Source organism: Ipomoea nil, unplaced genomic scaffold, assembly GCF_001879475.1.
Source record: "Ipomoea nil cultivar Tokyo-kokei standard unplaced genomic scaffold, Asagao_1.1 scaffold2279, whole genome shotgun sequence".
In the NCBI taxonomy this organism is placed as follows: domain Eukaryota; kingdom Viridiplantae; phylum Streptophyta; class Magnoliopsida; order Solanales; family Convolvulaceae; genus Ipomoea; species Ipomoea nil.
The window spans coordinates 3,313,309-3,340,239 of NW_017618707.1; the positions used below are offsets into that span (position 1 = coordinate 3,313,309).

The window sequence follows — 26,931 nt, forward strand, 5'->3', positions numbered from 1 at the left end:
TATACACTTCCTCATTCAAATCCCCATGTAAGAAGGCATTCTTTATATCCAACTGATACAGTAGCCAGTGATGGTTGGCTGCCATGGAGAGTAAGAGGCGGATAGAAGTGATCTGGCCACCGGTGAGAAGGTATCCGTGTAGTCAATGTCAAAAACCTGTGTGTATCCTTTAGCCACAAGTCGAGTTTTGAGTCTATCAACTTGTCCATCTGGACCAACCTTCACATTATACACCCATCTACAACCAACCACAGGTTTACCATGAGGTAAAGGTACTAACTCCAAGCAGTTCATCAACCTTCACATAATGTAGTGCTTTCATTTCATCAACCATTGCTTGAGTCCACCCTGGATGAGTTAATGCCTCCTTGACATTGTTTGGAACAAAAGCAGTTGACAAACTAGCAATGAAGGCACAGTATGATGGAGACAGACGTTTTTGTGAAAGGAAATTATAGATAGGGTAAGGATTTCGAGTGGATCTTTTACCTACTCGACTGGCAATGGGAGAGTCTGACGTGGTGTTTTGGGCAGCATCATTAGGTAACAATGATGTAGAACATGACTCAACTGGATGTCTATCCTCTTGGGAATCTTGACGATTGCGTCATTGGTAGGTATACAACAACGGTGGAATATGCCCTTCCTCTTGAATGGTTGGAGTTGGTATAGTTCTTTCAGGAATATGTATGGTTCTTTCAGGAACAGTGGGAGATACATGTTCTGAGAAAGTAGGAATATGGAGAATTTCTGTGATTTCAATGGGTTCCCCTAGGAAATTAGACTCAACGAAGGTGGAAGAGAAAAAAGGTGTTGTTTCAAAAAATGTAACATCGTAAGAGGTATAAAATCGGTGTGTTCTAAGACAGTAACACTTAAAGCCTTTTTGGAGGCGAGAATACCCAAGGAAAACACATTTTATTGCCTTAGCATCAAGTTTATCACGCCCTGGAGAAGTATTATGAACAAAGCAAGTACACCCAAAGATTCGCAATGGAAGCTTATGGAGAGGTTCCTGTGGACGTAAGATATGAAGAGGAATTTTTCCTTGCAAAACAGAGGAAGACACCCGATTTATGAAATAGCAAGAGTGAAGTATAGCATGCCCCCAAAAATTCTTAGGTACCTTGTTATGAATAAGCAAAGTACGAGCAGTTTCAACAAGATGACGAATTTTTCGTTCAGCAACTCCATTCTGTTGAGGAGTTCTAGCACATGATGATTCATGAAGTATTCCATTTGAGGAAAAGAAAGAAGTGAAAGACTCAGAAAAATATTCTCTTGCATTATCACTGCGTAAGATTTTGAGAGATGCCTCAAATTGATTCACAATTTCATTGTAGAATTTTTGAAACACATCAAATAATTCAAAACGATTCTTCATTAGAAAGACCCAAGTGCATCGAGAGAAATCATCAATGAAGACAACAAAATATGAGAAACCCAAAGTGGATGAAACTCGACACGGTCCCTCAGAGTGAACTAAAGAAAATGGGGTATTGATCCTCTTATTCACTCTACTAGGATATGAAGCTCTTGAGTGCTTCCCAAGCTGACATGATTCACACTCTATGATTTTTAAATTCGACAATCCAGGAGCCAGTTGTTTTAATTTATTGAGGTCAGGATGTCCTAAACGACAATGGTTAATTAAGGTGGAAAGAATGAAAAAAAAAAAAACTACATAAGCAACATATTAGCCCAACTCTATTAGTTTAGACAACAGATTGAAACATCATCATAGCCAACTTAAATTATTAAGTTAGAGCATCCACATTAGTTGGGGAGAATTGGGGGATAATGTAAGAGTGATTAGGAAAGAGAAGATGGGAGGGGAGAGAAAAAAAGGAAAAAAAAAAAAGAAAATTAAATTTAAAATAAATAATAATAATAAAAATATGACTGTCAGGCGCGCCTGACGGGCGCGTGCATTGCACGCGCGCATTAATTGACTTTTTGTGGTGGGTCCCACCATTTCTGAATTCTCCCCTTCACTTGGAGAATTATTTCTCAAATAACTCTTCCTCACATTAGCTATTATCTTGGGTGGGGAGAATTAATGCTGAAATAACTCCAAATAATCCACAAATGTGGATGCTCTTAGTAAAGATTTAATAATTTAAGAAATACAAATTAAAAACAAACTGAATCACTTAAACATAAATTGAAAGTAAGGGACAGTGATACACAAGATTACTAGATTAGCATTCAAAGCATCAAGGGTTAAGGGCCAAAGACATATACTAATTACTAATACATGTGCAATATATAAGTTTTGAGTTTTTAACTCAAAGGTAGCAACAATTTTTTGTTTACACAAGGTTGCAACAATTAAAAAAGTTGCAACAACATTTAAAAACTTACCAAACCAGTGAGCCACTTTCCTATAACATATTAACAAAGCCTCGTAGCCTCAAAACAATGACAATATTTGTATCAAAAATCAAAATTAGATAATGAAAATAAATGAATTGAATTTTGAAAGAAATAAAGTTATAGGTATTGGAGGAAGGGAATTGAATAACCAGAGCAACTATGCAAATCATAAAATAAGTTAGAAACTATAATTGAATGAATGAAAAGATAAAGTAAGAAGGTTCGTTATAATTTTATTTTATTTTTTCAAATCTTTCAACTTTATCTAGATTTTTCTCCATTGAAATGAGTTGGATTGGCCAACGGTATCCAATCTTGTGCACACACAAGAGCTTCAACATTTTTTGGAGTTAAAAAACTCCTAAAAGCATATGACAATTGACAATGACAAATGTAATTTCCAGGACGCTATTCAGTACAGACGAGTGCTTAAGCGTTTTTAAATTAAAGCATTGCTGATTTGATGGTTTTGAATTGCTTCTTTTAATTCGTTGCTGGTTTTCATTCATTTGAATGACCACATGATGTGCTAATGCTAAATGATTTGGCACTATTAGGCGTTTACATGTGCTGAGATTATTAAATGTTACTGTAAATGGTACGTACATACTACACTTTAATTTTCACATGCAGCACAGTCAGCAAATTTTGTTTTAAGCTGCTTTACAAAGGCACGCTTGCTTCCTCTATCTCCTTAAATTCTTAGCTTCTCCTTACAAAGGCAAAATATTTCTTTCCTACTTACCAATTTCGTATACATATATACATACAGAAGATTAGATAGGGATGACAAGATACTATGTTGTGGGGGATGACGGTAGCCATGCCGCCGCCGCGGCAGGCAGTAGTTTTGGTTTAATGATGATGTTTTGCGCGGTTGTTATGTCTGCCATAATCATAATTCCTATGCTCATCTTTGCTTGTGGAGACGGAGACACTAACGACGTCGTGGACGATGATGGAAAGACCCAGACCCAGAAGTCTCGGAAAAGACCCAGAAGTCCCTGAACACCACAGCAGGACATGATTCAATAGGAGGTATCGTCTCAAACACGGCCTCAACAGCAACTGCTATGAGCACATTTAGCGGCGGCTTTTAAATATATATGTATGTAGGTCTATGTGGTTTACTTGGTGTAGTGCAAGTTAAGCTTAACTGTGTATATGTTTGTACCCTCTCACTTCACATTGTGCTTATTTCCCTGTCAGTGTACGTACAAATGAATATTTCTAGTGTTTGTTTAATTATTATGATAAAGTATTGGTTAATTATTACGGAGTATATTGTTAATTGTTAGTGTATTATTATTGTATCAATTTATGAGGTTTATACAAGATCAGAGCTTCATCAACCTCTCTCTCCTTTAAAATATTTCTCGACCATTCTTCCTTTAATACTTTCCCTTTACCTTCATAAACTCCTTGATATGTTACATCTTACTGCGGTAGACAACTGCAGCAGCCCTAGATGGGTGTCCTATAGATAAGGAAAGAGGGAGGATGGGTGGCAAATGGAAGAAGAAAGAAAGGCAGAAGAGACAGTTGACAGTTGAAAGAAGAAAAAGTCGAGGGACTAGAACGACGCCATTTGATGGGGGCAATTAAGTCGTTGAATAAAAGGGATCCCACGACGTCGTTTGGAAGCAACCGTTGAAGCCGTTGTCCTAGCTATCCGACGACGTCGTTTTAGACGTTTTGGCCAGCGCATCTTTCTGTTATGATCCGATATTGTAGGAGTTGTTTTCCTTTGTTGCTTTCCATTAAATCTGTAGAGTGATAGTGGATGGAGGTTTATGCTAAACAATATACTGAACTTTTCTCTATTCTTCTCCTCTTCTCTTCCCTAAACCCTAATTTCTTCCCCAATTCTATTTTCCAAAACTGTGGAGCACTGCATTTGGTATCAGAGCTCATGGATGAGCGTGTCCGTAGATTGGAAGCGTATGAAAATGAGCTGAATCAGAAGCTCGAGGAGCGATTACATGCCACTTAGACCACTGTGGATGGCCTTTCGACAAAAGTAGATGGACTATCGACTCAGGTGGCCAACCAGATTGGGAGTCTGAGAGAGGAGATCCTGCAGCTTTTCAGACTTAATCGACCAGCTCCTCCTATTGTTGGTCTTTCTCCAGGACAGGCTTCAGTCCAGGGTCAGTATCCCGGATAGTCCAGCTCTGGGGTGGGTGGCAGGCCTGACAAGGCTCCAGTTCCAGAAGACAATGAGGAAGGAATTGGCCAGAGAGTTGACACCCCTATAGTTGTGGAGCCACCTGAAGGGATTGAGTTGGATTGGGGTCCAAGGAGAAGGGCAACCCTGGACAGAAGAACAGGGCAAAACCAAGAGTTTGTGCAAAGGTATAAGAGTGAGTTTCCAACATTTGATTATACACACCCCAGGCAGTGGGCTCTAAGATGTGAAGAATTCTTTATTATCTCCCATGTCCCTAGAAATGAGATCTCTAATTTGCTGTATGTCCATTTAACTGGGAAATCAAGAACGTTCGAACTAGAAGACTCAACACGAGACAAAGGAAAACGGACAGATTTCCCTAGTTGACATGCGCTGCACAAACTAAAATGACAACGAATAGTACTACTAGACCCACTAACCGAACAAAATTGAAGAACACGACTAAGAACACGTTGATGTGGATGACCCAAGCGGTTATGCCAAACTGAGGCAAAGGCACGAGCGGAAAGAAACGCGGAAGGAGACGAACTTGTGACTGGTAATATAGCCCCCCAGAGCTACTGGCCCGTAGAAGAATTTCTTTGGTATTGATATCCTTCCCAACGAAAAAAAGATGGGTGAAACTCAAAAAACCCTTTATTATCTGAAGCAAATTTTTGAACAGACAACAAAGAAGTGGACAATGTAAGAATATGGAGAATATCTGACAATTATTGAAACGGACTAGGATGGGTATTAAAAGAAGCATGACCAACACGACTAATAGATAAACCCGTACCATCACCGACACGCAAAGTGCCACTACCATTGTACTCCTCCGAGGTGGAAAGGGCTGCTATATCAGGAGTAGCATGATTTGTTGCACCTGTGTCTGAAAACCATGTGTGAGTACCCGGAGTAGAGTCCGAGGAAGAGTTCTGATATACCATATGAGCTTGAGGATCTTTAGTATATCGAATATGACACGTAACTGCAGTGTGACCGAGTACCCCACAGAACTGGAATTTAGGCTGCCAGTTACCATCCCTACCGCCACCACGATTCCGGCCACCGCCGCGAGACTGACCGGTCTGACTGTTGTTCTGGTTGGAGTTGTGACCACCTCCTCCACGTGATTGGCCACCCCGACCACGCTGTTGTCCGCCCCGCTGCGCCGTAAAAGCAGCCGACGAACCACCTTCTGCTCTGCCGCCCGAAAGGAACTCCTCCGCGTCTAGGAGGTCAGCAAGCTCCTGGAGCGTCACTAGTTGTCCACGTACATTGAGGGAAGACGCCAGAGAATGAAATTTCGATCGTAAACCCTTAAAAACGTAGAGGTTCCGCTCCTTAAGGGTAATCGGTCGGCCGACGAGGGTGAGGTCTTCCACCAAGACTCGAGCCTTGCTGATGTATGCCGCGATTGAACTGTCTCCTTGGTGAAGAGACAAAAAGTACAATTTTTTCCTTTTTTTTTTTTTCTTTCTCTTCCCTTTTCTCCACACTCTCTCCTCTCCATATAACCAAAAAAAATCCAAAAATAAATAAATAAATAAATAAATAAATGTTTTCAAAAAAAAATAAATAAATAACAATACTGGGGATGCTCTCAAAATAATGCAAGAAAACAACCATTTATCAAATATCATTTTAGCTATGGGTTAAAATCGCTAACTTTTGATTAAAACGCTATTTATAAAAGTTGAATTGTATAAAGCACATTTGTATGAGCAATTGTGCAATCGTCTATTCAAACCAACTGATAAGATAAACTAAACATCAAATGATCAAAAATGCTGATCTGATGCGGCATCGGCTGCCATCTAACAAAATATAATGAAAAATCAGTACATGCAAGTGTTAATAACATGAAGTAGATGAATTGAGACTAAGTTCATCTGATCAGAGGGCCATTCTCTAAATATATTCACCTTTCAAAACACATATATATTCATACATTTTGTATCTTTACAGTATTAGCATATATAGTTTACTTCAACCTGCATTTTTTTTGGAGACTAACATTCTCCACTATGGTGAACTCAGGGACCAAAATGATCTTCGTCAAGAACAAAACAGAGAGAAAGCGAACATCAAATCTTACACGGGGAATTCACCAACATTTCTTCAACACTTTCATCATGTACACAAGATAGGGGTAGCACTCTATAAGAGTCTTCAAATTTTGCAGGTGTGTGCAGTGTGCCATGAATCTGCTGCCTGCATTTTACCAACTATGGCTTCTCATTCTTGTCCTCTGCAAAGTAAATTTTCGACTTTTCATGTTAAAGTATTAGGTAATATGGTACACTGTATACATTCTTAATACATATCGTTAACTGGCAAGAGTTTAACTCAGTTTTTTTTTTTTGTGGTGGATATAGTATATTGGTAACAACACTGTATAGTCATAATCTGGTTATTAACAAGAAAGCTGAAATGGTGAATACTATACATAAATTATGGAAGGGAAGTGCGAGGAAACTCACCTATAGTTTTGGGATCTATATGTACAAAGAAACTAGCAGCGACTATCAGGTAGCAGAGAAGGAGCATGAGCCCCTTGAAGTAATTTGAAGTTCCATCCTGCAGGGGCGATTTGGATTTTGACAACAAAACTAAATTAGAAAAGGGAATGTGTAGAATAATGCTCCCACTAAAACGGGGTGTGAAGGAGCAAAAACGGGAAGAAAGAAAGAAAAAAAATAGTTGGAAAAATGAACGATTTAAAAATTAGAAATCATAGCATTTATAAGAATTGTCATACTTGTAGCATGAATGCTACCACAAGAACACTCATGAAGAGGGTGGCCGTTTCAAAAAGTTGGAAGTCCAAGTTCATTGGTTTCCCCGTTATCCAGCCAACAACCACACAGAACGGAATCTGAAAAGCAAGCCATGGTGACAAAATTGGATCATGGAATAGAACAAAGAGAACAAAGTATGGAGCAAGAAAAATCATCTACAGCAAGGGTTTACATCTAAAACAGGCACTACTACCTACCCCAAACATGGCTATTTGTGTCGAGGATCCTATTGCCACTCCCAAGGAGATGTCCTGCACCAATGTTAAATAGACGAGACAGTTATGCCGCATTTACTTTTGTTATGAAGTGAGCGGGGATACTCACAAGCTTGTCTTTCACTGCAAACATGACAGCACCAGCATGTTCTGCTGCATTTCCGACAATAGGAAGCATGATGACACTTATAAATGCGACGGGAATGCTCATTGCAACAGATGCCCCCTGAAAACTCATTCATGATTATCATAAAGCTGATGCCAAGGTTTATTCCTTTATTTCACATGTATATATGATGTCTACAGCAGTAAGATGTAACATATCAAGGAGTTTATGAAGGTAAAGGGACAGCATTGAAGGAAGAATGCTCGAGAAATATTTTAAAGGAGAGAGAGCTTTGTGTCAAGTTACCTCTATGGCATTAACAAGGTACTCAGATAGCACAGTTATCAATACAGTCAAAACAAAAAGCCATGTGATTGATTCCCACTTGGATATCTCCGGACCTTCTTCGTCATCTGAGTCATCATCAATTTGACTATCTTCCTGAAAGTATGTCAGTATTTCAGATGCTGATAGAAACGTTAGAGTCCAACAAGGTAAACCAAGCATATTTTTAGCATCAAGAGTATCATTTGCCTCCCAAATGATCAAAATGTTCAAGGTGGAGGAAAGGTGTAAAAAGATGGAATCAGATTTGAAGCTCCAAATATTAATTGAAAGTTTGGAAAGGAAAAGAAAGAGTTGCAGAGGTATGCACTAAACAATATCATATTGAAAACAAATGCAGTCGAGAAGAGTTTAAGCTGAATGGCAAATAACTTCAACTGAAAGGTTACTAGGTTAGTGATTGTTATGGAATACATATTTAATATATGGAATCTCTATAGATTAAGGCAGTCTTAGGGATTTAACGTGTTTCTTATTCGAAGTCTTCTAGCATGTATTTATAGGCTTGGTATTCTCTTTTCTATACGACAGCACATTTAGAAACTCTCTCTTTACTTTCGTAACATGGTATCTAAGCCTTTAAAATAAAAAAAAAATTTCGCTCCGTTGTCATCACGTTCTGACTAGCGTGTGAGGCTCCTCCAACGATTGGAAAACGTTTTGGTCAACCTGTTCTTGGGTTGCCTAAGTCTGTTTGTCTTGGTTCTGGACTTAGTTTGGACCATTCTTTTATGCTCTACGGTCAGTTTGTCTCGTACACCTTCAGGCTCCCTTCTTTGTGTGTTTTGTGATCTGTTTGTGATCAATTTTTAGTGGGTATGACTGGGTATAAATGTGCTGCTGTTGCCTCCGGATCTTATGATGAAGAGGGTTATTGGTGAGGGGCTTGCGTCTTGGGGTCTCTATGTTCTTGACCTCTAGAAGGATGGAGTCCATTGCGTGTTTTGGTGCTGTCTCTCCTTTTTTATGCTCGTCCTTTAGAGCGTGCTTCCCTTTTGTTAGTAAAGATGCTTCCCTTTTGTTAGTAAAGATTCTTCCCTTTTGCTAGTAAAGAAATTGTGTCCTCTAGTTTGGAATTTGTCTTCTTTACCTTGTGTGTCCAAGCTTGTTCGGTCCACTATGTGTTCACCCGGAGTTGCAGTATTGGTGGCATCCAAGCTTCCGGTTTAGGGGAGGGTCCAATCCCAAGCTTGTTCGGTCCACTTCGAGTTACCCGGTATTTGTCCGTGGTATTGGTGGCATCCAAGCTTCTGTTGCAGGGGGAGTGTCCAATCTCGAGCTTGTACGGTAGTTCACCCAAATGTCCGTGGTATTGGTGGCACCCAAGCTTTCATTTTAAGGGAATGTCCCAAATGGATTTGAGTTAGCTCGTTAGTTAGTTATTTTGGGTTTGTTATATTTGGGTTATCAGTTATTTGTGTAACAAGTTGGGCATGATTAATATCTATGCTCCAACTGGAGGGGGAATGTTATGGAATACATATTTAGATAGGTAGACATATGGAAACTTGTTTCCTATTCGAAGTCTTCTAGCATGTATTTATAGGGCTTTGTATTCTCTTTTCTATACGACAACACATTTAGAAACCCTCTCTTTACTTTCGTAAAGTGATAATAACAATGATGTGGCCAAGGAAATGTTATATGATAGTTCCATATCTAGGTCAAAAGTAGAGCCAGGGTCAAGGACTTGAGTAAATCATGACCCTCGCCTAGATGCCCTCAATAAAGGAGTCTCCTTCACTAGGTTTGTCATTTCCCATCTATAAGAGCAGAAAGAAGCACCACATATGTTATGGGAACATTTCTGACTTTAACTGGCAATTTCATACATAGGATCAGAGACGAGCAACATTTGATGTAGCGAGAGATACTAAATAATTATATACGGAGTGGCAACCACTGACCTCTGCAATTGGCACGTAGAGACTCCTTTCACTAGTCAACTGAAAAAAGAGATATGCACCATATGCTACAAGCATTATGCAGCTACTAAACCTTGAGAGCGCCAACTCAGATTTCCCAAAATGAACCTCAGTATGCGTAAAATGGAGGACAGCTGGGAACAACAGCCCCATCACAGCCATCAAAAGCAACCCCGAATTCATTATTGCAGTTCCCTAACAGCAGAATATGAAAACATTCAATTATCGTACTATTAATACTTAACCGAAGGAAAGTAAACTAATTTTTCAAAAGCAAACGCAACCAAAATCTACATGATGCTGGAATACCTTGTTGAAAACTTGCTCTTTATGAGAATGAGCAATTCCGCCAGCCAAAAAAGCGCTTCCAAGCACCAGTAACATGTTCGAGAGAATTGAGCCCAATAGTGACTGCTGAATAACACGTATCATGCCTCTGTTAAGTGCATACATTGATATTATTAACTCTGTTGCATTTCCAAAAGTGGCATTTAAAAGGCCTCCAACTGCAAAATTTCAATTCATTATAGAAAAAGAGATATGGTAAGTAATTTGCATGGAGAGTATAAAAATGAACAATGACTAAGCTAACCAGTGCAAAAACCTTTGCTTCAACACAACAATATGGTATCTCCTTCCAAAAGATATTCATATCAAAATTTTCTAAAATCATTAGGGAATAAGTCATTTCTCTATAGTAAATTTAGCACTTATCAGTTCAGATTTCATTTCATATAAAAAGGCACCCTTAGGGCCAGTGACACGATTATAAACAGAAGAGAAAGACAAGTGAGTCCAAAAGCAATGTGCATATACTGTACAAACAGGGACTCACATGTACATATAAAGTAAATACAAAGAGGGGGTAACCCCAAACAAGTTGGCTAAGGATACAAACTTGTAACCACAAGGTCACGAGTTTGAATCGCAACCTTCTTGATTTGAGCCAGTCAGCTATGGGCAACCTAGGCTGGTTTAACTCCTTGTGGTCCTTCGCCGGCTAGGGTCGCAAGGCGGGGTTTACCCAGTGCACACCCTCAGGTAATAATTGCGGGTTTCCCTCGTCACCCCAAAAAAAGTAAATACAAAGAAAATAGGATATAACCTGTAGGACCAGTATAGAAAGCTAGCTGCCTGCATAGAAGTATAAACATATCAGTGAGTTGACAAACAACAATATATGATGCTTAAAAAATGTAAATTGTATAGGTTTCTACAGGGATGGATGACTACGCTCTCTTTCTACATTTCCCAGAGTGGAAATGGAGTTATAAAAGTTTTCAAACGTAATCATAATATCTTTCTTTAACTTGATAAAAACTTGCATCTGAGGCCCCATGATGTGGAGAAATCCTAACTTCTTAATAATGATTATTCAAATCCATGTATTCCTGTCCATATCTTGGTTAAAAGTATAGCAAACAATAGGTATGATGAATTACTCTGTGACCCAACCTAAACGCTCGGCCAGAGGTATGATGCCTAATAAGCTTAGAAAGAAGATCCATTCCTGAAAAAAATAAATAAATAAATAAATAACAAAGCATACAAAATTAAAGGAAAAATATGCATGAATAGTAGGAGAATAAAGAAATCCACAACTCACATGATGATCGGTGAACAGATCAACAATTACAGCTAGAGGTCCGCAAGGTATAAGAAGGTTCAACTTTTTTGATAAAAACACAAGTTTAATGCTGCTTACTGCCCCCTTTAATATACATTTATAACTGAGATCATCCAACCTAGTATAAAAAGAAGATATGCGAGGAGAAGAATCATCTAGAGATAACATCTTCTGGTTAACAGCACTAACAGTGCTCTCATTCTCAAGCTCAAGCACTGCTCTTCCAGCTAATGATACCATCTGTTGGAATGAACGTTCTGTCATTAGAATATATTGTGGTAGGTGCAAAAATTCTCAGGCAACATCCGATATACATGAATTTCGCAATAATGGTTGTTCTTATGTTCACCAACTGGTTCTTTATCCATACTAGCTTTTAATGGTATAAGCTATTCAAGCCAATGCAAATATCTATATATATTGGTCCCATTTAGTAAAGCTTATGATTACAGATTATGATTACGATAAGAGTGCATGATTTATAATCAATTTCAATGATTGTGCATAATCTCTAAGTAATTCCAACTTAATCACAGATTATTGGCCTAAAAGGGATCATATGTGTTGTACAATCAATAAATCAAATCTATGACCAAATAATCAGACTAAATAAGCTTTGCCAAACACCATTAGTGTGTACCTTGAAAATTTTCAATAATTTTTTTAAATTTCATTCATTTCAGTCTTCAGAACAATCAACAATGTGTAAAAGATAGCAGGATCACAAGGAGAAAAACATTGCATTAAGCATAATAATAGAATTGCAGCAATATACACAAAGAAATCATGCTTTCAATGATAAGAGAAGATTCAATTCAAGAAATGAGTTTGGCATTGACAATTGTGAATATTTCTTGTGATTTGCCATCCAATAGTACTAATTGTTTTTCTCTGCTGAAAAAAAAAAAAAAAAGAAAAAAAAAAAGAGGGCAATTCTCAATCTCCAACCGCAGGGATAACCTTATAGCCAAATCCACCACCGAAGTCCCAAAACATCGTAAAATCATACTAAGAAAATCAATGGGAATTTCAAGAGCAAATTAGAAATAGAAAATGGCATTGGAAATTCCAAATCTTGACAAGAAATATTAACTATTAAGGGGATAGAATTACGCCCTTTTCAAGATTGAAACTCAAAGAGTGTGGGGTTTCTAGAAACAATACGTGCGCACCTGTAGGAGAGTCAGAAACTGCTGCTAGAAATCCTTAGCGGATACATTATTCTCAAATTATACTAAAGAAAATTTGCAGAAAAAAAAAGAAAAAAAGATTGTGAGTGTGGGATTTTTGTGTTTGAATTTTTTTATTTTTTATTTTTACATAATTTGTTGTTGGGGCGTAGTTTGCGCTCTAAGATTAGATTGTGAGAGATGTGGGGCAGTTGCCGGTTGGTGAACGCTGAAAGAGTTAGTTATAGTTGAAGGATTATAAAAACACAGCAACTTAAAAAAAAAAAAAAAACTATTGAAATGATATATTAAATATACAAATAAAATTTAAAATTATAAAAATATATTATAGAAAATAAGTGAAAAAATAAATAAATAATATGATAATTAATTACGATTATAAAATATATTACACAAAATAAGTGAAAAAATAATCTGATAAAAATATGATGCATAAAATAATATAAAAAGAATATACTTTATTTCTTTTTGTTATAACACCACAATGTGGTTCCGGGTAGGCACAAAAGCTGACCCAAGAGATTTGTCACACTTGTAAGAATCCAACCCAGGTTATCCTGAAATTCCCGAAAAAGAAAAACAGTAACTACCTCCCTTAAATATAAGGATTGTTGTTTGATTTCCAATGTTTTCTTATACATTGGTTGTATCTAGCTATATTTTTAAAAAAAAAAAAAAAATCACAACTTTACAATTGATTTACATAGTAATAATCGACTGTCCGCCGTGCAATATAACTTAAATAAAGTGTTGTAACATCATAATCATAAGATCACAATAGCAAGATTATTGTGTGATTGTGAAGTCGTAATTGTGCGCTCTTCTATAATTGACTATTAATAGATCCCAGACATAATTTAAGTTGCGAGTTACGACTATGAATGTTAAAGATGGATCTCAGTGTGTAAATGGTCACTATTTTAACTGTTTATGAATTTTGCAAACTGTGACTATAAATGTTAAAGACCGATCTCAGTATGTAAATTGTCATCATTTTAACTGTTAATGAATTTTAAACCACTCACACTGATATATACTTTCAATTAATATGGTTAACCATAATCACCATTTCAAAACAGTCTATGCACATTGATAGTTTTAAGTAATACAGCACTTGTGACAGTAGTGTGGGGAGGAAGAACGAGTTCGTATGTACTGATGCAGTTCATATATCCAGACATCGTAATATAATTTGACACAAACAAACAAACAAACAAATCAGACGTAAGCTCTGAACAATCGAACCAAACAAGTATGACACCACGAATAAACAGTGACCAACCAAACCGACTCCTCCTGGTTTTCAACTGCAGCAACCGCCACCTTGAGCACCACCTCCATCTCTTCCACCTGATGGCCCCGGGATGCCCCCATACCCCACTTTGATTCCATACGACTGCAAAATCGAACCAAACATACAAGGCTTAGATGCTGTAGTTGTATTTTTATTTTCAGAAAGAAATTAATAAATTCAGGACATTGTGTGTGATGCTACATTGCTACTGTTTGGTTATCATCCAGAATCTACAAATTGGTTGAAAATAACGCTCCACTGCACAAGGATTTCTTATGACTTCCAAGAGTTCCTAATGTAGTTTTATCGTTGATTATCATACAAAACGAAGCCCCCTCCCCTTCCTCATAAGTGATAATCTTGTAAGTCATTAAGGTAAGTAGATCATAGATAACTCCAGAAATCTCCCTTTCCTTATTCCTCCCATCACATAATTGCACAAACTATGTTCCGATAACATATTAGGCTTATACTATCATTTAAGAGAAATTCATCAAGAGTTTTTCACCTATTTTTTATTCTCCTCGTTATATATTTTATGATGCAAACGTGTATTACCTCATTTTTGGACAAAGTTCAAATTCATTTGCTAACTCAAATTTAAGAGAAGACATAAACAGTGTTGCAAAAATCGCGCCTAGGCGCTAGGCGGTCCCCAGGCGCCTAGCGATTTTTTCAACATTGGACATAAACCTAATGACTAAAAAAAACAATACAATATATTGAGGTATACATATGTGAATTGCTGGACATGGTTACCTCATTTGAAATGTCAAATACTCCATCCAGTATTTTCTTATATATTGTTGAAGATGTTCTGATAAATGCCTGCAAGAAGACAATAAAAACAAAAGCAATGCATCCAAAATTCAGTTTGGCATGAACATAAACAGTAGCATAAATGAATCATAGTGATAAGTTCAAAAAACTATCGGTGGCTGTGTAAAAGACTTCATTCACCTCCTCCACATTCTGTGCTGTTTTGGCAGAAGCCTCCATAAATATCAAACCATGTTCCTTGGCGAACTGTTCACCTTCCTCTGTGCTTACAGCTCTTCTATGAGCAAGGTCACACTTGTTCCCAATCAGCATTATGGTCATGTTTGCATTTGCATGCTGTCTTGCATCTTCTAACCAACTAGCTAGGTGATTAAAAGTTTCCCTCCTAATAAATTAAAATTTAATAATAAATCGTCAAAGAGTTAAAGATGGGAGAGTGAAATAAACTACAAAAAAGAAGAAAAATAAGTTGAAACTAGAGAGAAATACTATATATATTTATAAAATACAAAAATTGTTATCTATTTATCAAAAATTTGGTTGGCAATGGCATTGGGATACAATTGAAACCAATGTCATACATTCAAGATCAAATTGAAAATACTAAAACAGTTGGGATTAGTTGAAACCAAGCTGTATACATCTGGGGCCAGCAGTGAAATTTACACATCAAAAGCTTATTACTGATGAAAGGTCAGATCAATAGACCATTCTGCAAATTTTAGCATTTACTTTAAAGATACATTAGCTGCGTGGTTAACTGACAACTCAGTACATAGATCCACTGAACCATGCTCAAAAAATTACAGCACTTAATTATCCAAGCAAAAATGAATTTAAAGTATAGAAGCTATTTGAAAAACTCTAAAAGAAACAGCTCAGATCTATACCACAAAAAAAAAAAAAAAAAAAAAAAACTGGAGCAATTAGATCACAACTTAAAAAATCCATCGACAATTATACTCTTTGTCCCATTTTCTAGGTCTTGTTCAAATAATTAGAATTGACTCAAATTATTAAAAAATTAAACTTTAGGTCATATTTAATTTAGTAAATAAAATTCACATATTTAAGAAGTATACTAGAAGTTCTAATGTTCTATTAAACACCAAAAGCAAAATTTGAAAATTGGAAGAAATTGTTAGAAAAAATAAGCGCAAAAAAAGTTGGTTTCATGACTTTCATCTATGAATAGTAAATAGGGTATATAAAATGTGATGGAGAAAGTACCTTGTAATATCATAAACAAGTAGTGCACCAGCAGCACCACGATAATAAGACCTTGTAATAGATCTAAAAGATTCTTGACCAGCCTGAGATGGCAGACAATAAGTGTAATCAAAACTTCATACATTGGCAACAACAAAAAAATGGAGGAAACTACAAAAGAACATTCAATCCAATGGAAGAAATCAAAATTTTGGCTGCAAAGAACATATTATATTCCTAAACACCAAAATGTGAAAAAGTAAAAAAGACAGGAGATAGAAGCTAACCGTGTCCCAAATCTGCAGTTTTATTGGCTTGTTGTCTATTGTAATCATTCTAGCACCAAATTCGACACCAATTGTCAAATCATGTACAGGTTGAAACCGTTTGTCAGTAAATTGCAAAAGAAGACATGATTTTCCAACTCCTGTACAACAAAATATATTCACATTATTGTACTTTATATAAGGCTTGTCCAGTCTACCTACATGCATATCTGGGCATACGTGCCTCAGTGCCTGTATATTTGTTGAACAGAAGGCATGTGTTATCAAGAAAATGAAACCTAAAACATATATGCAAATATATATTCCGTCAAGAAAGACTAAAGAAGCATGGAGTATATTTTAAAAATTAGTCAAAGTTGAGTTGACCCTTGAGAAGTGAAACACAACTGGGAGTACAATATATACACTACACTTTTAAGAGGCACAATCACAACCAAGCAGATGGAAGTCTTGCAATCAAACCCCATTTGCAGGTTCCTATTGATCTTTCTCCAAAAATCCCATTTGCTATTGCACAGGATACCTTTTTTTAGCTTTTAGGATCTAGTTCCTAGTTCAAAATCCCCCTTACTAACTGGAATCAAAGATTCATAGGTCAATAAAATGGGCTAGGGTTATGAACTCATAATCTGATGATTGTGTTGACTCCATGATTATATGTTCATTCCATACCGGACCGGGTCGGAATAGGGTTATTCTCATTATGAGAAAGGGCCATGTGAGCATATCTAAATAGATACTATGTTTCTGTATGGATTCCTATGTTGTTACATCCCATTTAGGATCAGGAATAAACGTAACTAGACCTATTGTTTACATATCTCTCTTAGAACCCTATTCACCTCTTTGAGTGAATGGATAAATAGTTTGATTGTCCTTTTTTCTTTTTTATATATACAGATAAGGCATTCTAAGGATAAGCAATTGGATGCCCAACTCAGGCCTATATGATGCGACTGATCTATAGAAAGACTCCACCTTTGTCATATATTCCATAAATTACACTAGATGATATCGCAGTCATGGAATATGATTCACTTTCAATATGCCTGGGTGGTGAAATGGTTGGCACACAAGACTCAAAATCTCGTGCTATAAAATTTGGAGGTTCGAGTCCTCTTCAAGGCATAATTTGAGAATGCTCATTAAATGAGCAACGCAATGAGAGCTCAGATCGAATTGGTATATCAATACTTATCCGACCAATCTGAGCTCATGGAAGAAATTTGGCAGCAGATCACGAAATTTTGGTAATCTCATCTATTTAATGATTTTGTTTATCTCTATTTAATGAATGGGGAGTCTACTTTCAAATTTAAAATCATGTGTGTATAACATAAATAAATTGAAGTTACACATATGTTACCTATAAAATCAAAATCAAATTTTATCAAAGGGTTTGAACTCTATTCAATGAAAAAACTTTTGTCAATTACGTTACAGAGTCAAAATGAACCAGCTTCATGAACCTTGAGAAAAGACAAAGGAGTATATACCACTACTTTCATAAAAGGAAAAATCAACTTTCCTTGGCTGCAGGAAATTCAAATTTAAAAAAAAAAAAAGAAAAAAAAAAAAGAAAAAAAAAAACCCTTAAATCCCACTTTCATTTTTCACATTAACTAGAAACTTCGGGGAAGGATAGAAATCTTTTAATTTCCCTTTGATACCACGATTATGTGGATCCAAGTTACTTAGGTGATAAGGCAGGGGGTTTGAAAGAGTCTCTTTGACTCAAACTGCATATGCTATTATATCCATGAACTAAAACTACTCTACATTGAAAATCTAGGAAAATTCTAATACGATATCTTACACACTAAGAAACCAAACTGAAAAAGGAACTAGGTCCGAACTCAAATTCCAGCATTAAAAGTTCATCCAGTCATGTTTATGTCAACAGAATTGATAAATTATACATTAAAAAAAAAAAAAAAATAGCATGATTGAGAAACAGCCGCAGACAGTTAATTCAGGGTTAACTTACAGAAGAAAACTGTGAAGCCAGAAATAAGATTATAAATCAGATAAAGCGGAGATATAAAGATTACCAGTGTCCCCGATGATGATGTACTTGAAAAGGTATGCGTACGACATCGTTTGGGTTTACCGGAGAGACGGAAGGATCTGGACGAAAGGAAACCGATCACTATCTGTTCTGGAGGGGTATAAAAATATACAGATATATATGTATATATATACACACACCAGAGAGAGAAAGAGAGAAAGAGAGAGAGAGAGAGAGAGAGATGCTTACGAATGTGGAAAGAGTGTACAACACGAAGTCAGCCTGAAGCAGTGTAGAAATCTCGAAGAAATACAGTCACGGGCCACGGAATGATAGGGAAAGGGTTAAGGCCCAGCCGCCCAGGCCCATACAAGTTCGTTTTTTGTATGGATTAGTCGACAATTCATGTTATTTCTATTAAATCCTCAATTTTAAAAATTTTAAACAATTTGATCATTTATTTGTTTAACCGTAAGATATCTGTTTACTCGGAACCAATGACCAAATTGATAAAACTATCAATATAAATCTTACAATGATGACCATTACAACCGTTACAATACTTAATTACAATTTAAGAATTCTCATAACTTGCACCATTATTTCATTTTCTAAATGAAAAATGTTAGTCATTTCATTGTTCCCAAGTTTGGCATTGTAAGTTCTTCAAATGCTCCAACATACATCTGGTTTACCATTCATAAAAATTTAATTAAAATATAATTAATAATTAAATTAATTATATAATAATTTTAATAAAATAATAATTAAATAACAAAAAAAGATATAATAGATATAGGTATATGAGAATAATGATGAAGTCATCAATGTTAGAATCAAATTATAACGGTGTAAATATAATTTTGTTTAACAAAAATATATATAGTAGGAACAATTTTGACCAATAAAATTGAAGTGTATAACATTTAAAATAAAAATGCATACCTTTATTAGCATACGAAAATCAAACATATATAAATTAAGGATATAACTTGAATTAATACTTATTATGTTTTTAGATATATTATATTAAAAATTGCCATCTCAATTATGCTTTTAATAGTAATATAATGTTGAGACTGATTATCCAACCATTGCTTAGCCGCCACTACATTGTTGTAACTTGTAATATAAAACAGGTGAATTCTAAACACAATTCTAAATAAACAATATGCGTAAAATTGATTAAGTTAAGTTTTACATTTTTAAAAAAGTCTAATAATCAAACTAAGAAAATCACAAACTCAAATTATTTACAAGTTATGTTTCCACAGATTACATAGCTACAGTCATCTTATTTTTAAAATATTTGCTTTTTCATAGGCTTGTCGTTCCAAAAATTAAAACAAGACTTACTATTATCAATGTCGCTTTGGCCGAGTGGTTAAGGCGTGTGCCTGCTAAGTACATGAGTTTCTCCGCGAGAGTTCAAATTTCTCAGGCGATGACAAAATAATAATAAAAAAAAAAATCTGACTTTTAATCAACACCCAAAGAGAAGAAAGTCCCAATTGTAGACCAAACATGCATGGACATATATACCGAATGCTTATTGATTGGATTTTATGTACTAAGCTAGTGGGTGGGTGAGAATCTTGAAATGGGGGGGGGTAAGGAAGTGCAAATGAAGTAGTTGTGACGGTTTGTGGTGTTGGCGTCTCCGCCTTCTTATCAGCCGCGGGGCCGACGCTTAAAATCTGCGCCTGCGCAAACATCTTCCTCAGCAGGCATATCAGAACCACCGGGTCGAAGTAGCCGAAGACCTCTAACTGCGCCTTCTCCGCCGCCGCTTCAATAGATACGGAAGAAACTCCTGGAACACAACCAAAACTTCCAATTACATCCATAATTCAGATTGTATAAAGTCAACATTTATTACCCAAACATTGAGTACATCACTACAACCATAAATTCATTGAATAAAACATATATATCGAAATTCGAAAATGACACTCTTTTTCACTTAATTACAACGACTTTCTCATTGAATTATTTATGTATTTACATTATCCCTTCAATTATTTTAAAAGTGACAAAATTCCTCTCTTTTTACTTAAATAAACATTTTTACCCTTAAAATTAAATATATATTCAATTTTCTTCTCTAACAAATTATATTGTTTATATATAACCGAACAAAAACAATAGAAACGGTCCTTATTACTGTTCAGAACCAGAATCGCCAGTGTCCGTTCCAAATTAATAAAAAAGAATAATAATCGTTGAATTTGAAGTATTTTAAGCTAGTATCATTAATATTATAATTATAATTAATTAGTATTAATTGATTTTTTTTTTTTTTGTGTTTAAGTCTTAATTATGTTAAGAACATTAACTTAAAAGTATAATTATAATATTTACAAATAGTGTATATTATATGTGTTTAAATTTTAATTATGTTACTGACACTAACTTAAAATTATAATTATAATATTTGAAAATGATGTGTGTGTGTGTTTTTTTTTATGACTTTAATATATAGGTAATAATAATTTGTTAGGGAAGAAAAATAAATAAATAACTTATTTTTAAGAGTAAAAATGTTCATTTAATATAAAGAGGAAAAATTCACTTTTAAAATAATTAAGAAGGTTAAAGGTAGATACATGAATAATTTAGGGAAAAAACACTATATACATATAATTTAAAGAGGAAAAATTGTCCTTTCCCCCAATTCATATTTCAATAATCAGTAAGAATATTCAATTAAGCCTAACACAATAATGCGTAAAATTACACATTCTCCTAATTAAATTCTTCTCCTTCCAAATACTATCCATGAGCTAAATTTATGCAGGCATATTCTTCAAAATTCTATTTTATTTTTTATTCTTTTCTTATTAGGTGGCTTATTGTAAGTGCAAGCTCAATAATGATATTTTTTTCAAAGTTTTTTTTAGACCAAGTAGGAGAGTGAAAACCAAATAAACAGAGGGCTTTCGTCCTCACAAGACTACTCATCTTGGCGGTCAAAAGCACGCCCGAAGATTCAGTCCCAAAAATTCTCCGATTTCTAGAGAGAGGAGAGACCTCTCTAGAGTACCAAGAGATCGAAGAATAAATTTTGAGAATAGATTGAATGTAATTAATTTCCCGAAATATATATATATGTGTGTGTTACTGGCCGGGAAATTGTAAGATAGTGGATACCTGAGAGGCTAACTGCAATCTTGAAGGCCTTGGTACGAGCCTTCTGGTCCTTCATAGAGATGCCAATCACTAGCTTTTGCTGCAAATTAAATGAACAAAATAGAAAAAGGTCATCAAACCGTTAATTCAAGCACCAAAATTTCATGTAAAAATAATAATAAAATAAACTGTTACAAGTAGCAAGAAGTAGTAACTAGTAATAATATAATAGTGTATTTCTAGTTAACATGAAAGATGAGATCATATATACCTTCACCATTGCAGGGTAGTAGAGGGGTAAAGTGGCGAAGAATATGGAATTTAGAGGGAGAGAGAGAGAGAGAGAGAGAGAAAGTGCTTGGGACTTTGGGTGTTAGTTTAAGGATATCTATGGGGAAAACTTACTGGAGAGGGACGCGCAAACATAGGAAGTTGCCTAGAAAACTCGAAGAAGCGGGTATGTAAGTATTGTAACGTAATCCTTTAAAAAAGAAAGGGAAAAGGGGCAAACAGGCCCTCAAACTATTGCTCAAAAGTTAATTAGGTCCTCTAATTTTTTTAAGAAGCAATTACACCCATGAAGAATGTATTTTGATGCAATGAAGCCCAAATACAAGTAAATGACCTGCTATCTTAGGTTATTGTAAATTCGGCAACATTTCGATATATTTTCAGGCAAAAAAGTGACCGGCGAGGTCGCCGGTCACGGAGATCCCTCCCGGAGAAGGGCACCACAATGGTGGCCTTCTCGCTGGAGAAGGCAACCCAGAATGGTGGTTGCCTTCTCCGGGAGGGGTCTCCGTGACCGGTGACCGTTCGCCGGTCACTTTTTTGCCTGGAAATCTACCGAAATGTTGCCGGATTTGCAATGACTTAGGATAGCAGGTCATTTACCTGTATTTGAGCTTCATTGCATCAAAATACATTGTTCATGGGTGTAATTGCTTCTTTAAAAAGTTGGAGGGCCTAATTGACTTTTGAGCAATAGTTTGAGGGCCTATTTGACCCTTTTCCTAAAAAGAAATGTAAAATAAAATGCCAATTGTTTTTTTTTTTTTTTTTTTTTTTGAAAGCGAATACCAATTGTTGTAATTTTTGTGTACAGCTAATTCTCAAAATGATTTTCCGATTATTAAAATTTAAGTAAAAATGGTCATTCGTTAGTTTTGGCATGAAATAAGTGTCAAAATGAAAGGTAAAATTGGTAATTCAGATTTTGCACTCCAATTTAATGAATTTGCGATTCTCTTTTAGCAGCCTGCGCACGTTTTTCTTCAAATTATGTTTTTGCTCTCCTCAATCTGCGATCAAAATGTGGGATAATCAACTAGAAGGCCAAAAAAGTTCATCTTCAGATCAGCTACATCTACAAACTTCCCAAGGCAAAGATTTCACTATGAAGATGTTCATGTTCATTTTTGTCAGTGTGGCACGCAATGAAGCATCCAAACATCATGGATTAATGAAAATCACGGTCGGAGATTCTGAGCTTGTGGAGGAAGTAATGTTAGTCAAAATTGTTATCTTTTTATTTTTTATTTTTATTATTAATTTTACAGCATGTAATGTTATTATTAATTTTGATCGCAGATTGAGAAGAACAAAAATCTAATTTGAAGAAAAACATGCGCAAGTTAGGGAGTTGTTCTGTGACTATGATTTTTGCTTGTATATGTTCAGTGGATTTCTTTATCATACAGGAAGGTCAAACTCTAGGTCCTATCATTTCCTCATAAGGGTTTGAGACAAGGGGACCCCTGTCTCCTTATCTTTTCATATTAATCAGAGGGGTTGAGTGCTCTAATCAAGGAGTCCTTGGGGGTTTACATGGAGTTTCGGTGGTTAGAGCATCTCCAACCCTTCTATCTCTAAAACATCAAATTTTTTCAGGACATCAGAAGAAATATTCCCAGCATGCATATTCTCACACCAAATTTTATTCATCTCCAACCCATTTACACCAAAACACCAAATTTTTACACTAAAATAATTTAATTTCTCAATTATTAGTTCGAATATAATTAGTTTAATATAATTTAGTTCGAACTTAATTAGTTTAATATAAATTATAATTTATGATGTAAATAATAATTTTTATTAATAGTCATTGAAATAATTTACATTTCTTTCTAGTTTAATAGTCATTGAAATATGTCAAAAGCCTCACGTTCAATCCGAACTTCCTCATACTCAAATGAAGAAGATAAACTCCTTTGTACTATATTTATGGATATTGCCCAAGATCCTAAAAAGGGCAATGATTGCTCTGGAACAGATTTATGGGAACACATTACACAAGAATATGCTTGTATGCTACCAGCACACATTTGTACTGACCGAACTTCAAGATCGCTGCATAGTCGTTGGGCAATGATATCAACATCGGTCAGCAAACTAAGAGGATGCATTCAACAAATAGAGAACATGAACCCAAGTGGTGCATCTGAACAAGATATTGTGAGTATCTTGTAAATTTGTGTTATTTAGTTTTTTCTTATTTTTTGTTTTAATTGCGTTGTTTAATTTGAATTATATTTTATTTATAACAGCTTGATAGAGCAAAGGAGTTAGTAAAGCAAGATCCCAAATTCAAAGGTGGATTTAAGTTTGATCATGTATGGCCTATTGTCAAAGACATGCAGAAATTTTGCAGAACTGGAAGCTTGCTAAATGTTGGAGGTCGAAAAAGAACTTCTGAAGGATCACAATCACAATCTTTCGGAATCGAGAAGTCAATAGGCTCTTCCTCATTTCCTGTTGATTTGAATGATGATTTTGAATCTGATGAACATTGTAATGAAATGAACAATGTAGGTGAACGTCCTACGGGAAGGAAGAAGGAAAAGATGAAGCAAAAACTCTCGGATGAGCGCAATCAATTTATTGCCGCAATGGAACAACAAACTGCACAATTCAAAGGAATGTTTGAACACAATCATGAGCTACTCCAAAAACAATATGAGCTTGATTTGTTTAAAGCTCAAAATGCAGCGAACAAAATAACATTGGCAAAACAAAAAGAAGATAACAAAATCTTAAGAGTGAATTTAAATTTGATAGAAGATCCAGCTGTGCGTGAGTCGATTAGACGCCAACAACTACAAATTGTTGCAAAGAGAAATCAAGAGCATGGAGAAGGAGTTGAATCAAATCGTGAATTTGATCAATACTTTAACAATTTGGGAGGAAGTGGAGTTGACTAGGAAATTATTAATTTTATTATATATTTTTTTAAATTGTGTTTGCATTTTCTAATATTAATATTATGTCGTATGTATTTTAATTTGTATTATGTTCTAGTCATGTTTGATGTATCTCGTATGTATTTTAACTTTTATTATGTTCTAGTTATGTTTGATGTATTTGAAATTTTAATTAATATATATTCAATATTAGTCTTGTTTCGATCGTATTAATGAGATCTTTAAAATGGTATAATTTTTATTTAATAATACAAACTTTAAATATAAGTATTTAACAAAATAAAAAATTACATATAAAACAAATAAAGGATACATTTGGAATTATAAAAAGAAGCAAGGGCAAAAGAGTAATTTTCTTTCCTATATTTAATTTGCCGCAGATGAAGTGCAGCGCCAAATATGGCGCTACACGGTTCATTATCGCCATTTTTTTTTGCGTAATGGCGCGATGCAGGGATACCTTGGAGAGAGAAATTTGGTGGGATGGTGTTTTGACGTGAAAATATGAGGCACGTTGGAGATGCTCTTAGAGGAGCTCTAGAGATAACTCATCTACTGTTTGCAGATGGTTGTTTTCTTTTTTTGAAAAGTAAACTCCTTGGAAGTGAGAATTATGAAGGAAATCCTTGCTGAATTTTTCGCAGCCTCTGGACAATCTATTAATTTCACCAAATCCTCTATCTTCTTCAGCAGAAATCTGGACATTGGACCCAAGTTCCTATTCAGTTAAGAGCAGCTACAGAATATTGAGAGGAGAGTTTGATGCTAACAGCAGCTTACACTGGACCCAAGTTTAGAGAATGGCCATGTCCTTCTGCATATTGACTTTGACTGCCCTTCTGCATATTCACTTTGACTTTGACTTCTAAGCTTCAACATCCAAAGAGGAGAAAGAAAGAAAGCTAACATAATCATATTGCAAGGCCAAAACTTGTTCCAAACACCTTTTATACGCACACCTAAGCCAAATAGCCAATCCTCCATCTTTCTAATCACTCAATTGTCAACCAACCCTCAACATAATCATATTGCAAAGCCGCCAAAACTTGTTCCAAACACCTTATATATATGCACACCGATTTTGATGACTGATGGATTTCATAGATCTAACTTGATTAAAACATATGGCACATACATGTTTGCCCAGATTTCTTGAGTTATCATTAGATACAGGCATCAAAAAAGTTGTGAAACATGATCCTAAAACACTAGTAGTACGTCTATTTATTTTTTGAACTTGACTTTCTGGTAGAAGAACCATAACATCAACTGCCCTTCTGTACATTGTCTTTGACTTCCAAAGAGGAGATCAGAAAGAAAGAAAAACCAGAGAACACCTACAAGCCAAGCCTAATAGCCAATCCCAACTTCCTAAATTAAATCCTAATCACTCAATTGAAAACCAAATTAAACCTCAACATTGATGTTTACATAATAGAGCACTCTGGTTGTTGATCTTGAACTGGGTAAGCATGGTATTGGTAAGGAGCTGCATAATGATACGAAGCTGAAGGGTCATAAGTGATTGTCACTGTTTGTGGTTTTGGGGTTTCGTCTTTTTTCACTTCCTTTTTATCCTCTTTTTTCTCAGCGGAGGCGACGCTTAGAAGCTCCGCCTGCCCCAACCTCTTCCTCAGCTGGCTGGCCAGAGCCACCGCGTCCACGTCGCCCACCACCTCTAACTGCCCCTTCTCTGCCTGAATAGAGGCGGAATCGACTCCTGCAACATAACCAAAACTTCCCATTATTAATTAGGTCGAAAATTAAATTCAGATTGAATTTAATCAATATAATATTGGCCAGGAAATTGAATAATGATATATGGGTGGATGGGTACCTGAGAGGCTGACAGCAATCTTGAAGGCCTTGGTACGAGCTTTCTGGTCCTTCATAGAGATGCCAATCACTATCTTTTGCTGCAAATTAACAAACCACAAAACGTTATCAAACCATTAACTCAAGCACCTAAATTTCATGTCAAAAATAATAAAATATATTCAAGATGAGATCATATATATATACCTTCCCCATTGTTTTTGCAGGGTAGAAAGATAAAGTGGAGAAGATGGGATAAGGAATTAGAGAGAGAAAGATCTGGAAGTGTTGGTTTAAGGATGTTTATGGGTTAGTAGGTTGAGTCTCACTTTAAATTGGCAGCTGTATTTATAGGGAGAAGAAGAAGGGAAATGGTACTAGTGAATAGTGATGGACGCGCAAATACAGAGGAATGTTCTTATCCGTACAAAAGTCCAACTTTCCAGTC

General features: G+C 35.7%; 5 protein-coding genes, 1 long non-coding RNA gene and 1 other non-coding gene across 14 annotated transcripts; 2 read left to right on the top strand and 5 right to left on the bottom strand.

The window, feature by feature from the left end:
- The first annotated feature begins 612 nt into the window (after window positions 1-612).
- LOC109150493 lies at window positions 613-8,559 on the top strand. The gene is made up of 2 exons (XR_002049152.1): window positions 613-656; window positions 8,409-8,559. It is a non-coding gene; the product is annotated as an uncharacterized LOC109150493 (long non-coding RNA).
- LOC109150486 (heavy metal-associated isoprenylated plant protein 39-like) lies at window positions 5,648-26,821 on the bottom strand. 4 transcript variants are annotated; one of them, XM_019298410.1, is made up of 5 exons: window positions 26,691-26,821; window positions 26,506-26,584; window positions 26,088-26,388; window positions 12,105-12,111; window positions 5,648-5,658 (listed from the first exon to the last, which is right to left on the bottom strand). In XM_019298410.1, the coding sequence occupies exons 1-3, from the start codon at window positions 26,697-26,699 to the stop codon at window positions 26,096-26,098; spliced, it is 381 nt and encodes a 126-aa protein (XP_019153955.1). In that variant the 5' UTR covers window positions 26,700-26,821; the 3' UTR covers window positions 5,648-5,658; window positions 12,105-12,111; window positions 26,088-26,095. The 4 variants fall into 4 exon arrangements, with proteins under 4 accessions (XP_019153955.1, XP_019153954.1, XP_019153953.1 ...); XM_019298409.1 differs by lacking the exons at window positions 5,648-5,658; window positions 12,105-12,111 and adding an exon at window positions 25,669-25,783; XM_019298408.1 differs by lacking the exons at window positions 5,648-5,658; window positions 12,105-12,111 and adding an exon at window positions 25,807-26,029 and having other exon boundaries at window positions 26,079-26,388.
- Window positions 6,426-12,969, bottom strand: LOC109150482 (vacuolar cation/proton exchanger 3-like). 3 transcript variants are annotated; one of them, XM_019298396.1, is made up of 12 exons: window positions 12,741-12,969; window positions 11,548-11,808; window positions 11,384-11,451; window positions 11,047-11,075; window positions 10,251-10,447; window positions 9,924-10,136; window positions 7,978-8,112; window positions 7,675-7,791; window positions 7,548-7,601; window positions 7,311-7,427; window positions 7,033-7,129; window positions 6,426-6,800 (listed from the first exon to the last, which is right to left on the bottom strand). In XM_019298396.1, the coding sequence occupies exons 2-12, from the start codon at window positions 11,806-11,808 to the stop codon at window positions 6,778-6,780; spliced, it is 1,311 nt and encodes a 436-aa protein (XP_019153941.1). In that variant the 5' UTR covers window positions 12,741-12,969; the 3' UTR covers window positions 6,426-6,777. The 3 variants fall into 3 exon arrangements, with proteins under 3 accessions (XP_019153941.1, XP_019153942.1, XP_019153940.1); XM_019298397.1 differs by lacking the exon at window positions 12,741-12,969 and adding an exon at window positions 12,662-12,676; XM_019298395.1 differs by lacking the exon at window positions 12,741-12,969 and adding an exon at window positions 12,529-12,579.
- Window positions 13,806-18,754, bottom strand: LOC109150483 (ras-related protein RABB1c). Of its 2 annotated transcripts, XM_019298399.1 has the most exons (7): window positions 18,586-18,754; window positions 18,380-18,455; window positions 16,329-16,468; window positions 16,063-16,145; window positions 15,013-15,217; window positions 14,812-14,880; window positions 13,806-14,154 (listed from the first exon to the last, which is right to left on the bottom strand). In XM_019298399.1, the coding sequence occupies exons 2-7, from the start codon at window positions 18,423-18,425 to the stop codon at window positions 14,062-14,064; spliced, it is 636 nt and encodes a 211-aa protein (XP_019153944.1). In that variant the 5' UTR covers window positions 18,426-18,455; window positions 18,586-18,754; the 3' UTR covers window positions 13,806-14,061. The 2 variants fall into 2 exon arrangements, with proteins under 2 accessions (XP_019153944.1, XP_019153943.1); XM_019298398.1 differs by lacking the exon at window positions 18,586-18,754 and having other exon boundaries at window positions 18,380-18,516.
- LOC109150484 (heavy metal-associated isoprenylated plant protein 39-like) lies at window positions 18,835-21,930 on the bottom strand. 2 transcript variants are annotated; one of them, XM_019298402.1, is made up of 4 exons: window positions 21,737-21,927; window positions 21,487-21,565; window positions 19,879-20,149; window positions 18,835-19,032 (listed from the first exon to the last, which is right to left on the bottom strand). In XM_019298402.1, exons 1-4 carry the CDS (start codon window positions 21,743-21,745, stop codon window positions 18,966-18,968), a joined length of 426 nt encoding a protein of 141 aa, XP_019153947.1. In that variant the 5' UTR covers window positions 21,746-21,927; the 3' UTR covers window positions 18,835-18,965. The 2 variants fall into 2 exon arrangements, with proteins under 2 accessions (XP_019153947.1, XP_019153945.1); XM_019298400.1 differs by lacking the exon at window positions 18,835-19,032 and having other exon boundaries at window positions 19,617-20,149; window positions 21,737-21,930.
- Window positions 19,703-19,783, top strand: TRNAS-GCU. The gene has a single exon. It is a non-coding gene; the product is annotated as a tRNA-Ser (tRNA).
- LOC109150488 lies at window positions 25,180-25,658 on the bottom strand. Its single transcript, XM_019298411.1, has 2 exons — window positions 25,449-25,658; window positions 25,180-25,365 (listed from the first exon to the last, which is right to left on the bottom strand). Exons 1-2 carry the CDS (start codon window positions 25,650-25,652, stop codon window positions 25,195-25,197), a joined length of 375 nt encoding a protein of 124 aa, XP_019153956.1. The 5' UTR covers window positions 25,653-25,658; the 3' UTR covers window positions 25,180-25,194.
- Window positions 26,822-26,931: the final 110 nt, after the last annotated feature.

Excerpts from the sequence above, each read along its gene's own strand:
- LOC109150482 (XM_019298395.1), bottom strand. The coding sequence starts at position 12,564 with ATGTTTTGGGACTTCGGTGGTGGATTTGGCTATAAG. Across the intron at positions 11,452-11,547 it reads ATCTGTTCACCGATCATCAT|GAATGGATCTTCTTTCTAAG; the intron begins GTGAGTTGTGGA and ends TATTTTTTTCAG. Across the intron at positions 7,792-7,977 it reads ACCTTGTTAATGCCATAGAG|GGGGCATCTGTTGCAATGAG; the intron begins GTAACTTGACAC and ends ATGAGTTTTCAG.
- LOC109150483 (XM_019298399.1), bottom strand. The coding sequence starts at position 18,425 with ATGTCGTACGCATACCTTTTCAAGTACATCATCATCGGGGACACTG. Across the intron at positions 15,218-16,062 it reads CTTGTTTATGATATTACAAG|GAGGGAAACTTTTAATCACC; the intron begins GTACTTTCTCCA and ends TTAATTTATTAG. Across the intron at positions 14,881-15,012 it reads CAGCACAGAATGTGGAGGAG|GCATTTATCAGAACATCTTC; the intron begins GTGAATGAAGTC and ends GTCTTCTTGCAG.
- LOC109150484 (XM_019298400.1), bottom strand. Across the intron at positions 20,150-21,486 it reads GATTGCAGTTAGCCTCTCAG|GAGTTTCTTCCGTATCTATT; the intron begins GTATCCACTATC and ends GTTGTGTTCCAG.
- LOC109150488 (XM_019298411.1), bottom strand. The coding sequence starts at position 25,652 with ATGGAGGATTGGCTATTTGGCTTAGGTGTGCGTATAAAAGGTGTTTGG. Across the intron at positions 25,366-25,448 it reads TCTCTAAACTTGGGTCCAGT|ATTTCTGCTGAAGAAGATAG; the intron begins GTAAGCTGCTGT and ends TCCAATGTCCAG.
- LOC109150486 (XM_019298410.1), bottom strand. Across the intron at positions 26,389-26,505 it reads GATTGCTGTCAGCCTCTCAG|GAGTCGATTCCGCCTCTATT; the intron begins GTACCCATCCAC and ends GTTATGTTGCAG.